At 47.0% G+C, this 13,137-nt stretch overlaps 1 protein-coding gene across 5 annotated transcripts in view; it reads left to right on the top strand.

Annotated features, from left to right (window-relative positions):
• Positions 1–13,137, top strand: part of usp53b (ubiquitin specific peptidase 53b) — a 127,972-nt gene that overhangs the window by 29,471 nt on the left and 85,364 nt on the right. For 4 of the 5 annotated variants that reach the window (XM_061983978.1, XM_061983981.1, XM_061983980.1 and 1 more), the window contains exon 2: positions 11,291–11,467. In XM_061983978.1, the coding sequence (XP_061839962.1) occupies positions 11,383–11,467 (85 nt within the window). In that variant the 5' untranslated portion in view covers positions 11,291–11,382. Of the gene's footprint in view, positions 1–81; positions 818–11,290; positions 11,468–13,137 lie in introns of those variants that run through there. The other variant, XM_061983979.1, reaches the window with a different exon arrangement.

A 13,137-nucleotide genomic window follows, 5' to 3' on the forward strand; every position in this document is an offset into this window, starting at 1 on the left:
TACCATCCCTATGTTAATCATTACAACTACCCAAACTCATACTCTTTTTTTTTTTTTATATATATAATTAACTTTTGCAAAGTTGGTGCAGCTAAACTTGTTATAATAACTTAAATTTTGTGCTGTTCACAGAAATCATCTGATACTGATAGATATTCGATCGATCGGCACATCCCTTGTTTAAATCTATTGAAATTTTTTTAGATTTTTAGAATGACCAAACCCTATAAATTCACGCAAATTCAACCAATCTTATTAAAATAATGTGCAGCCTCACAACTTTGTCCAATCACTGCAACTTTACCACACATAGGGGAAAATCATGGTCATTTTCGCCAAATCAAATTTGTAACAATATCTGAAGTCTTTATTGCTGTAACGCAGTGGTTCTCAGTTATTTTCTGTTACGCCCCCACTAGGAAAACATTTCGCATCCCTCCCCACACCCACCTACACTTCCCCGCTGCTTTAAATGGTATTAGTTGTCTATACAATTGTTATAAGTACACATCTGCATAACATTATATCTGTGATAATTACCTACTGTCTGGTGTGTTCGCTCTCCTCGCCTCTCTCTCTCTCTTGTCCTACAGTCGGACGATCCTCAGGTGGCATTGATTCTGGGCACACCGGCCACTAATTACAGCAGGGCTATTTAAGCTGATTAGTGGCAGCTTGGAGGCGTCGGTTCCACATACCTAACCCTCCCGTTCCTGTTCAGACGTCATTCTTCGCCGCTGGCTTTTTTCCTGTGACTCGCTCCTTCCCGCGTTGGCACCGACGTCTCCCTCCTGTACGGTTGGCCCCGCTGTGCCCGGTATGACCACCAGTACATGTGTGTTTTGTGTGTTGTTTTTTCCATGGTGTGCCCCCTCCTTCGCCACCATCGCCTTTTGTTAAATTCCTCCTTGGAATAAAGACTTTGAATTGCACGATGGCCTCTTGTCCTGCATCTTAGGTTCCGCACCATACGAAATCGTAACAGTTGGAACCGACCAGAAGGATGGAACCGCAGCAAGGAGGAGTAGCTAAAAAACATGGCATGGGTTACGAGGTCTTGCAGAGTGACAGGATGCCATGATGGAAAGCCAGACCTCCCACCTCAACACTCTGCTTGCTCGCACCCAGCCCACACCTGGGGCTGATTCCTCGCCACTTCTGTTCTGGAGCCGGTCCAGGCTTCAGCAGCGCCAGCCAGCTACTCCGAGCTATCCTGACCGGAGAGGTTCTCGGGGGATACCAATGACATCCAGCAGTTCCTCACGCAGTGAGAGATCCCCTTCGAGCTGCAAGCTGCGACTTTTGCAACAGAGCGGGCCAAGGTGGCGTTTGTCATATCTCACCTGTTGCGGCGAGCAGGAGCATGGGCTACGGCTCGTCTTTTCAGGCGTTCTCCAAAGCGCTGCTCCAGATTTTTCAGCGACACCCTCCAGGCAGGGAAGCAGCGGCCGGTGTAGAGTCTCTGATTACGATATTGAGTTTCGCACAAGAGCGGCCGAGAGCGATTGGAACTCCTCCACCCTCCTGGATGCTTTTTATCTTGGACTTGCAGACGATATCCGCAAGAAGATGATTCCGCTGGTTCTCCCAACCATGCTGGAGCTAGCCGTGATCATCGACAAGCCGTTGATGGAGGAGGAGTTCGAGTCGCCACTAGGTCTTCGGCTATCTGGCAATCATCATGAGTCACTAAGTTTTTTTTAATATTACCTTCTCGCACTGCTCCTGTCGTACTTGGGTTAACCTGGCTGCTAAAACATAACCCTCACATCGATTGGTCACGTTCTACGATTCTTAACTGGAGTGTTACATGTCACACACAGTGTATTCGCGCCGCTGCTCACCCTCACACTGTTAACCGCACACCACCAGCTGATATCATTGACCTCAATATGGTACCAGTAGAGTACCATGATTTAAAGATGGTGTTTAGTAAGGATAAGGCGTTGTCGCTTCCCCCTCATCGACCATATGATTGTGGCATTAACCTCTTATCGGGTTCCCCATTACCCTCCTCCCGTCTTTACAATGTTTCCAAGAACGAGCAGAAGGCATTGGAAGAATATATTTCATATTCTTTAGCTGAGGGTGTTATTCGCCCCTCATCGGCACCTGTAGCTCTTCTTTATTGAAAAGAAAGACAAATAAATATCCTCTCCCCCTTGTGGACTCGGCATTTACTCCACTCCACTCTGCTAAGTTTTTCACGAAACTCGACCCTCTACCAGTGTTCCGCCATCGACCAGAGACTGCACCCCTGTGCCTTCTTCTCTTGTCGCCTGACTGCTGCAGAACGTAATTACGACATTGGCAACAAGGAACTACTGGCTGTCGTCCTGGCTCTTCAGGAGTGGAGGCACTGGCTGGAGGGGGTTGATCTTCCATTCATCATTCACACAGATCACAAGAACCTGGCTTATCTCCGTGCAGCTCTAGGACTCAACCCTTCACCATCACCTTCCGCCCGGGCTCTCAGAACACTAAACCGGATGCGCTGTCCCACATCTTCTCCCGCCCCACTGACGAGACACTACCCTAGTCCTGCATCCTTGGTGGCCTGCAATGGGACATTGAAAGGCAGGTCAAGGATGCCCTCAAGTCTGCTGCGTCCCCAGAGGGGTGTCCATCGGGGCGACTGCTTGTCATCCCCAGGCTGCGTTCTGACGTATTATGTTGGGGCCATAATTCCAAGGTCGCCTGTCACCCCAGAGTCAGTCGCACAACTTTCCTTCTGGCCCAGCGATTTTGGTGGCCTACACTACGAGCAGATGTCAAAGGATTTGTGGCAGCTTGTCCAGTCTGCGCCCGGAACAAAACGTCCCACCAAGCTCGACCATGGTCAAACATCGCCTTGGACTTTGTTACCGGACTGCCTCTCTCTAATTGTAACACCACTATCCTCACTATAGAAAACCCGGTTCTCCAAGATGGCTCATTTTGCTGCACTCACCAAGTTACCATCGGCGTTGGAGACAGCCCAGCTTCTGGTGGATCACGTATTCCGGCTTCACGGCATCCCCACGGAGAAAGTCTCCAATAGGGGCCCTCAGTTTTCGTCGTCAGTCTGGGGGGCATTCTGCAGGTCCCTGGGTGCATCACCATGTCTGTCCTCTGGCTACCACCCCGAGAGTAACGGGCAGACGGAACGCACCAACCAAGACCTTGAGGCAGCCATCCAATGCGTCTGCCACCAGCAGCCCTCAAAGTGGTCAGCCGAACTTGCCTGGATTTAGTACACACACAATTCTCTCGTTTGCTCGGCCACAGGATTGTTGCCGTTCCATGCGGCTTACGGGGACCAGTCACCAGCATTCTTTATCCTTGAGTCAGAGGTCGTGGTCCCTTCCGTGTCGTCCCACCTGCGCCGAGCATGTCTAACAACACAAGAGCCGCGCTGATCAGAACCTATGAACGGAACCAATGTCATGCTAACTGTCATTGCACGCCTGCACCAGACTACCAGGTGGGTCAAAAACTATGGCTCTCTACCCGCGACCTGCCTCTCGCTACAGACTCCAAGAAGCTGACCCCCAGATTCATCGGCCCATACCACATCATCAGGATCATTAACCGTGGTGCAGTCAAGCTTCGCCTCCCGGATTCCCTCAAGTGCAACCCGGTCTTCCATGTCTCTCGCATCAAGCCAGTAGCCTCAAGTCCCCTCAGCCCTCCGGAGGTGCCGCCCCCTCCTCCTAGGCTTATCGACAACCACCCTGCATTCACAGTCAATCTTGGATGTGAGAAGGAGGGGCAGGGAATTCCAGTTACTGGTTGACTGGGAGGGGTATGGTCCTGAGGAGCGCTTGTGGGTCGCTATGTCCCTTATCCTCGACCTACGTCTACTCACCGAGTTCTATCACTGTTTTCCAGAAAATCCAGGTAAGCTGCCAGGAGGCGTTTGTTAAGGAGGTGGGGGGTACTGTGATGAATACCTGCTGTCTGGTGTGTTCGCTCTCCTCGCCTCTCTCTCTCTCTCTCGTCCTACAGTCGGACGATCCTCAGGTGGCATTGATTCTGGGCACACTGGCCACTAATTACAGCAGGGCTATTTAGGTTGACTAGTGGCAGCTGGGAGATGTCGGTTTCACATGCTTAGCGCTCCCGTTTCTGTTCGGACGTCATTCTTCGCCGCTGGCTTTTTTCCTGTGACTCGCTCCTTCCCGTGTTGGCACCGACGTCTCCCTCCTGTACGGTTGGCCCCGCTGTGCCTGGTATGACCACCAGTACATGTGTGTTTTGTGTGTTGTTTTTTCCATGGTGTGCTCCCTCCTTCGCCACCTTTTGTTAAATTCCTCCATGGAATAAAGACTTTGAATTGCACGTTGACTTCTTGTCCTGCCTCTTGGGTTCCGCACCATACAAAATCGTAACAATATCCTTCCATCCATCCATCCATTTTCTACCGCTTGTCCTGTTCGAGGTCGAGGGGGGTGCTGGAGCCTATCTCAGCTGCTTTGGGCTTATTAACATTAAATAAATAAAAAATAAATATAGTTAAAATTACAATAAATAATAACTTTATTAACATTGTTTTAGTCTGTAACAGAACATATTTTAAGTGCAATTTGCTTGAAATTAAAAACAAAAGTCCTGATTTAAACTATCAACATTTTTGTTACTGACTTAAACCATTTGATACGAAAATTTTACTTTATAAACTCTAAATTGATCATCAACATTAGCTCAGAAGCAGTTAAACCTACAAAACAAAAATTAATAAAACAATTTGTGATGATGATGATTAATGGGTACAATGAGCACATTTTGTATTGCACAACTTTTTTGAATTAGAGTTTGAAGCATGATACAGCATGATCCTGATAAAGCATGTTCCCCAGGGTCACATGTAGGCCCGTCCCTTTGTTTGAGAAGGACTGGTCTAACGACAAGATCCTCATATGCTCGGACCCTTCTCTGGTTTTCGTCGAGAGCGCTAAGCATTTTAGGTAATATGCTATGTTAACATTTAGCACACCCATGTCCTTACTTTGACATTGACAGAGATGTGGACATGTGTTGGCGCTTGGCAGTCTTATAAGTCTCTCATTAAACAACAAAAATTACATCTGTAGATCTCTCTCAACAATTACCCAACAAAAGCAACGTGTTGGAATATAAACAAAAGGTTTTCAATTGAAAAATCATACAAAGAGAATGTTTGCAACTTGTAGAAGACGGAACAGACAGCTGGCAATAAGGGATCCTTTGATTTTGTTTGTTTTTATAGCAATTTGACAATGTGTTGAGAGATCTGCTTTTACTGCCACTTGGTGTCTTAAGAGGCTTTGTTCATCTGTGTAGTAATAAAAAAAAAGTGACGCGTCAATATTTATTTTCCAAACTCTGCCCACATTTGTGTGCAAATAAAGGATATTTAGTTAAATTTGTTGAAACCCTGTACATTCTTTGTGGTAAAGGTTACAATGAACACTTCAAACGTTGATCCCAAATTCATAAAATCACAAGCTGATGTTATTAAAAAAAAGCATCGCAACTTTTGACGAAACTTTCTGAAAAAGCTGCTGCAAAATTTGTAATTTTAAGCTGCGACAATCACAAACATAAAAAAAAAAAAAATAGATAGATAAAAGGCCTGTGAAATCCTAGAGGTATTGTTTTTTTAAACAAGTTGTTATGATCCGCTGCCCGGATCATATTTTTTGTTTATGTTTTCAAGATACCTGTGTTTTTGGTTAGTTTTGGACTCCTTGAGTGCCTGTTTTGTACACCTGAGTTTGTTGCCATGGCTGCTTATTATTTTCACCTGCAGCGTTTGTTCCCGACACGCACCTGTTTGTCATCACTGACATTATTATTTAAGCCTGTCCTCCCTGTCATTCGTTCTTGCTTCGTAGTTTGCTTTTTGTAACAGTTGACGACTTTTGTTCTTGTTCTATACCTGCTAGCTTCCACGCTAGGTTCTGTTAATCGCTAGCTCCCACGCTAGTCTTCTTTAGTTTTTACCTTATGTGCTATGATCACCCTTTTCTTTGTTTATTCCGAGTTATTTCGTAAATAAATCATTTCTTTTACCTTCACGCTGTGTCCGAAGTCCGTTGCATCCTGGGAGAACGAAACCCCGCATCACCATGCGCCCCGGTCGTCACAGTACGAAGCAAGCAAGAAAAAGTTATCTCGCGACGGGCTTGACGGAGGTAGAAGAAGGTGCGTGGATGGTCCTCCGAGCGATGGAGGCAGAGACGCTCCGCTGCAATCCAGATGAAATGATTTGGGGACCTGGAGGTGTTCTGGTCCCGATCGACTCCATCTGGCCCGGGGAGGTCCGCTCTCAGCCCGCTCGCACGCGTCAGCGAAGGCGGAAGTCGCACAAAACGGCTTCAGCTCGCGACAGAGACGCGCCACCCCCGCAATTCTTCCCTCTGGAACACAGCCACCAACAAGCAGCCCAGGATTCCCCTCCTCAAATATTTGGTAATTATTCTGATCACTTTTCCAAAGAGTTATCCGACTGGCCTGTCAATCACTGGGACTGCAGCTATGATGTCATCCCATTGGCGCCCCGTAACGACACGCCCCCTGATGACGCGCTCTCGTCTATTTCTAATGACGTCAGAGACAAATAATTTTTTTTACATTCGGTTCATTCTTTCTGTCAGCCATTTACAAATGACTTTAATTCTAAGATTAAGCATTATCAGGACATTTTTTTTAAATATAAGTCTAGTCAGTCCCAGTCACATTCTGACTTTCAAGCTCAGCCCCCAATTATTTTGGCCCCACTCCCTATGGCTCAAGCCCCGGCCACTCCTCTGTTTTCTCCCTCCTGGTCGTCCCTACAGTCCACTACTGAAGAGCAGAATAGACAATTTGGACAATCAAAGGGGGAGGAGCCTACCCACCTCCTCACCTCCTCCCTCCCACCCCTAAAGACTGTTCCAGACTACACAAAACGCGTCTGGGATCCGCTTCTTGAGGGGGGGGCTAGTACTGGGTGCTTTGCTAGTGGGCGGGCACAGCTGCGCCCAGCTAAGCCCAAAACTCCATGCCGGCCTCCGCCACCAGACCTTCGGTGGCGGCCGCAACCCCCGGCCAGGCCACCTCTGCCAAAGTCACGCCCAGCACCTGCTCCAAGTCTGGTTCCCACACCAGCACCGACTCCAAGTCTGGTTTCCGCAACAGCACCTGTTTCCACGGCAACGACAACGACAGCCCGGACTCCTGCCACTCTGACGCCACCATCAACCCTGGTGGTCCTGCAAACTCCATCCTCTCCACCTCCTGCTCCAGCGCTGCAAAGCACACGAGACCCCGCAGAGACCGACCCCGTAAAAAGGGCATTGCACCAACAGTCCACACAACTTGGACAACAGGAGGAACAGTTTGGCATTCTTGGGGATTGCGTCAACGCCATGGCGGAACGCCAAGATGCCCGCCTTGATGCTTTGGAGAGACAGCTGGGATGTATACTCACCACTCTGCAGGTGATGATTCCCCCTACGGCCAACCCAGAAGTCCAGCTGAGACATTCACCACCCGCAGATACTCCATTGCCTGGTCCGCCTCTGGCTCCGCCCATGCCGACAGACGAGCCGCCTGCTCCGCCTCTGGCTCCGCCCACGCCGACAGACGAGCCGCCTGCTCCGCCTCTGGCTCCGCCCACGCCGACAGCGACGACGCCTTCTGTTTCCACGGCGACGACGCTTCCTGCTTCCACGGCGACGACGCTTCCTGCTTCCACGGCGACGACGACTCCTCCTGCTTCCACGGCGACGACGACTCCTCCTGCTTCCACGGCGACGACGACTCCTCCTGCTTCCACGGCGACGACGACTCCTCCTGCTTCCACGGCGACGACGACTCCTCCTGCTTCCACAGCGACGTCTGCTCTCTCCTCATCTCCGTTGGACCTTTCCAGGGCGCCGCCACCTTCCTCGCCCTCATCGTCTCAGCGACCTCGGGTGGTCTGGCTGCGCAAGCGGCGCTCTCGGAGGTTAGAGTATGGCGCAAACAGCAGCGACACCCGAGACATAGTCGCAGAACTCTCCGGCTGCTGAACTTCTGGCGCCACTCACGCCCACCTTCTCGGCAGCCACGAATGTGGCCTTTCCGTGGTCGCCCGCCTCGCCTCCGGCAGCGGCGTTCCATTCGCCGCCGCCACCTGACTCGTCCCCGGTGGATTCGGGGACACGTGACCTGGTGACCCTCCGCCAAATCCTTCCTCCACCCTCCCTTGACTCTTGAACTTTGTTATAGTTGGGGGGGGTTTAGTTTTTCCAGGGGACATCTGGAATCTGTCCCTTAAGGGGGGGGTACTGTTATGATCCGCTGCCCGGATCATATTTTTTGTTTACGTTTTCAAGATACTTGTGTTTTTGGTTAGTTTTGGACTCCTTGAGTGCCTGTTTTGTACACCTGAGTTTGTTGCCATGGCTGCTTATTATTTTCACCTGCAGCGTTTGTTCCCGTCACGCACCTGTTTGTCATCACTGACATTATTATTTAAGCCTGTCCTCCCTGTCATTCGTTCTTGCTTCGTAGTTTGCTTTTTGCAACAGTTGACGACTTTTGTTCTTGTTGTATACCTGCTAGCTTCCACGCTAGGTTCTGTTAATCGCTAGCTCCCACGCTAGTCTTCTGTAGTTTTTACCTTATGTGCTATGAGCACCCTTTTCTTTGTTTATTCTGAGTTATTTCGTAAATAAATCATTTCTTTTACCTTCACGCTGTGTCCGAAGTCCGTTGCATCCTGGGAGAACGAAACCCCGCATCACCATGCGCCCCGGTCGTCACACAAGTGTTCTTTTGGTATTATGGTTTTATGTTCCAAATGTAGGAATTATGAATTAAGAACCAATGAAAACCTTTTTATTTTAGAGACTGACATTGTACCATTTAAACATTCCTAACTGCCACGCAAGAGTAAAAATAAGGTTACCGCTTTTAATATTAAGATGCATAAAATATTTAGCTTTCCGTCTTAATTTTATCACGTATAAAATTATGTCTATTGCAATTTCCTGGACACTTTCGAAATTATTTTTTCCATTCATATTCTGATTTATAATACTATATTTAGGGTTGGGTATCGAGCATCGATAGGAACCAGATCGGTTTCTCTGATTCTCCCACAATCGTCCAAATTTTTAAATGTCAATTCCTATTTTCGAAGCTCAGTCGGCCGACCGGAATAATTAACTTCCACAAAGGTGCCTAAGCAGCTCACTGTCTATTCTCCATACATCGTGTGGAGCCTTTCCTCTGAATCAATAATCTTCCATTTCGGCAAATAAACTGCAGTTCTTAAGTTTTATTATCAATGGAAGACTGGAGGACAAGGCTAAACATGCTGCTCACATGCTATCCGCTAAACCAGCTTGAAACAACTGAAGAAATAAGTGCTTAGTAAAGTTTAAGAAGTGAAGATGGAAGCGCATTACAGCAGAAAGTAAGCAGATATTAACAAGTTGATTAGTTAGAGAGAGGATAATATAACAACAATGTTGTTCTGTTGTAAGAGGAAGACAAATCAAACCATAAATCGACAGTGTTGATACCACGGATAATATCAGTATATGATTGATATAAGAGTGATTATGTTTATATTGTTATTTTCTCACAATTTCATTTGAATTTTTTTGGTTTTTGCTAACTTTGAGAACAAAAACCTAAGCAGTGTAATGAATAGTAGGTAGTAGTTTTTGCTTTTGTTTATTGTTTACTATTGACTTTGTTTTGATCAAATAATTGTATGTATGTAATAAAAGAAAATAAGGGACTGGTTTGAATATCGTGTTGACATTGTCACACTGTCAATAGCACGCACTATAAAGATTTTTTTTTAAATTACGGTAAATACATGTGATCAGTATCAAGGTCAAGGTTTGGTGAAATAAAATTAGTTTGGTGAAATAAAATTACAAAGAATGACCTAAAATGGTGTAATATATTACAAAAAATAGGCTCATATAAGCATCTAAAAAATGATATCAAATATATCAGACATTACTAAAAAAAAGTCTAAAAAAAAAATAGTACCAGCCAATTTAACTCAAGAGTGATCGGAATGGGCAGCATAAAACCCTGATTGTAACACCACTATCGAACACATTCACAACAGGATATTTGTATATGTTTGTTTTCTATGAGGTTTTCAAAGTAAAATGCCACTTTTGTGAAAGTGTACTTCTGTGGAAGGAAACTTCATAACATTTATATTCAAGTTCAATTGATTGGTATTGATATACTGGTTGAAAATAGCCCCATGAGACTTGTACATTTTTGACTGCCCTTGAAAGATTTGGAATGGTGAATCGTTGGGAACCGGAATCTTAGCGACAACCGGAATTGGAATGAGGAACAGGAATCGAGGCCCGACTTTAACCATAATACATACGATTCAGAACCCAAAACATTTTTCCGACAGTTTTTCAAATGAATATTTTCCAATAATTAGTTTTAGTAGGGTGCCATTTTAACCTCTTAAATGTCATAGATGTGTAAATAGAAGTTAACCACCATTTTAGGACTTTAAAAGTATTTAGTTTACAACTGCAACGTGAATTTGCCTCATGCTTCTCATGTTTACACAGACTTAAATGTGACAAGTTTGAAAAGAAGCATGACCTCAAAACCGTACTGTAAAGTTTTTTTTTGCCACAATGGAGGTATTGACCTACTGTATTACGGTATGGTACGGCAGCTGCACTGCAGCAGACAGGGAGAGGCTGCAAAGAGTGGTCAAGACGGCTCAGAAGATCATCGGCCGCCCTCTCCCCTCTCTGACGGACATCTACACCTCCCGCTGCCTCAACAGAGCCAGTGCCATCATCAAGGACAGCACCCACCCTGGCTCTGACCTGTTCCACCTGCTGCCCTCTGGGAAGCGCTACAGGTGCATTAAAACCAAAACAAACAGGCTAAAGAACAGCTTCTTCCCCAGGGCCATAACCATCCTGAACGGACTGCCCCATTGTCCCTCATAACTGCCTTCTCTTCGGTGCAATAACCCATTCCACCAACCACCCTGTTTTTTTTTGTTTTTTTTTCATGTATATATTCATTTCACACCATATTCATTGCACTTCTACATTTTTTTATATTTTTATATATTTGCACATTGTTTTTCTAGCATGCACACATCGCACTGTATGGAATGGCCTCAATCTCGTTACCTTGCGTAATGACAATAAAGCTGATTCTGATTCTGATTCTGATTCTGATTATTATGAATTGTTCGAACAGTGATTGCAAGACAATAATCTGTTGTGAACATTAGTTAATACTTTGTTAATTTTTAACACTTTCTTTTTCTCCCCCTCTTATGTTTTAGTGGCCCTTCAATGTCTAGAAGCGCATGTATGAAGATGCCCTGTGGCTGATCGTGACCATGCTTTCAACAAAGCGCTCGGCAGGAGCGTGGGGATGAAATGGACGGAGCCAAAGGCCAAAGCACTGCACCAGCCCGGCATGTCCAACGGCAGCAAGTCCCCCCCGCAGTCGGGAGAAGGTAAAGGATATGACAATGATTCATCTGGCACACGTCCAGTTCACTCATTTGCATTAGTGATGTAATAAAAACGGTGTCCAAGATGAACTTCTATCAACGTCAAGTTGTTATGGCGCCATGGTTCACAGTGCCGTGCAGCGATGATGACCATAATCCTGCTGAGCTGCCAGTGAAGCAGCAATAACTTGTACAAGATTGAATATTAGCATGTTTGGGCCACACTGCCTGCTTTGGACCGATTCTCGAAAACATGCAGCAGCCATATTGGTGCAGGCAGTACAAGCCTTTAAGTAAACACTATATATACTATAATGATAACACTCCTTGAAATGCAATTATTATTATTTTTAAACAATAAATACAGCTGGAAAAGTGTGAAATATATATATGTATATACATGTATATATTAGGGTTGTACGATATACCGGTATTAGTATAGTACCGCGATACTCCATCCATCCATCCATCTTCTTCCGCTTATCCGAGGTCGGGTCGCGGTGGCAGCAGCCTAAGCAGGGAAGCCCAGACTTCCCTCTCCCCAGCCACTTCGTCCAGCTCCTCCCGGGGGATCCCGAGGCGTTCCCAGGCCAGCCGGGAGACATAGTCTTCCCAACGTGTCCTGGGTCTTCCCCGTGGCCTCCTACCGGTCGGACGTGCCCGAAACACCTCCCTAGGGAGGCGTTCGGGTGGCATCCTGACCAGATGCCCGAACCACCTCATCTGGCTCCTCTCGATGTGGAGGAGCAACGGCTTTACTTTGAGCTCCCCCCGGATGACAGAGCTTTTCACCCTATCTCTAAGGGAGAGCCCCGCCACCCGGCGGAGGAAACTCATTCCGGCCGCTTGTACCCGTGATCTTGTCCTTTCGGTCATGACCCAAAGCTCACGACCATAGGTGAGGATGGGAACGTAGATCGACCGGTAAATCGAGAGCTTTGCCTTCCGGCTCAGCTCCTTCTTCACCACAACGGATCGATACAGCGTCCGCATTACTGAAGACGCCGCACCGATCCGCCTGTCGATCTCACGATCCACTCTTCCCTCACTCGTGAACAAGACTCCGAGGTATTTGAACTCCTCCACTTGGGGCAAGATCTCCTCCCCAACCCGGAGATGGCACTCCACCCTTTTCCGGGCGAGAACCATGGACTCGGACTTGGAGGTGCTGATTCCCATCCCAGTCGCTTCACACTCGGCTGCGAACCGATCCAGTGAGAGCTGAAGATCTTGGCCAGATGAAGCCATCAGGACCACAACATCTGCAAAATACCAATGAATCATATTAGGTACTATACTGCCTCTGAAAAGTACCGGTCCACCACGTCCCCATCGTCGTCATGTCGTGTCATTGCTGGTTTACGAGCAGACGACCATGTTCGGTAGCGCACAATCACAGAGTACTTACAAACACACAAAGTGAGAACGGACGCATTTTGGCTTAAAAAACTAACGATAAAGGTGAAGTTCTAACACTGGAACGCTCTCAGGAAGAGGTGCTTTAAGACATGGCTGGCGAGCTAGCAGCTGAAGTCCAGCCGGTGTCGGCAGTGTTTTAAAAGTTAAAGTTAAAGTACCAATGATAGTCACACACACACTAGGTGTGGCGAAATTATTCTCTGCATTTGACCCATCACCATACTTGCCAACCTTGAGACCTCCGAATTCGGGAG

The sequence above is a fragment of the Nerophis lumbriciformis genome, linkage group LG25, assembly GCF_033978685.3.
Source record: "Nerophis lumbriciformis linkage group LG25, RoL_Nlum_v2.1, whole genome shotgun sequence".
NCBI classification, from domain to species: Eukaryota; Metazoa; Chordata; class Actinopteri; order Syngnathiformes; family Syngnathidae; genus Nerophis; species Nerophis lumbriciformis.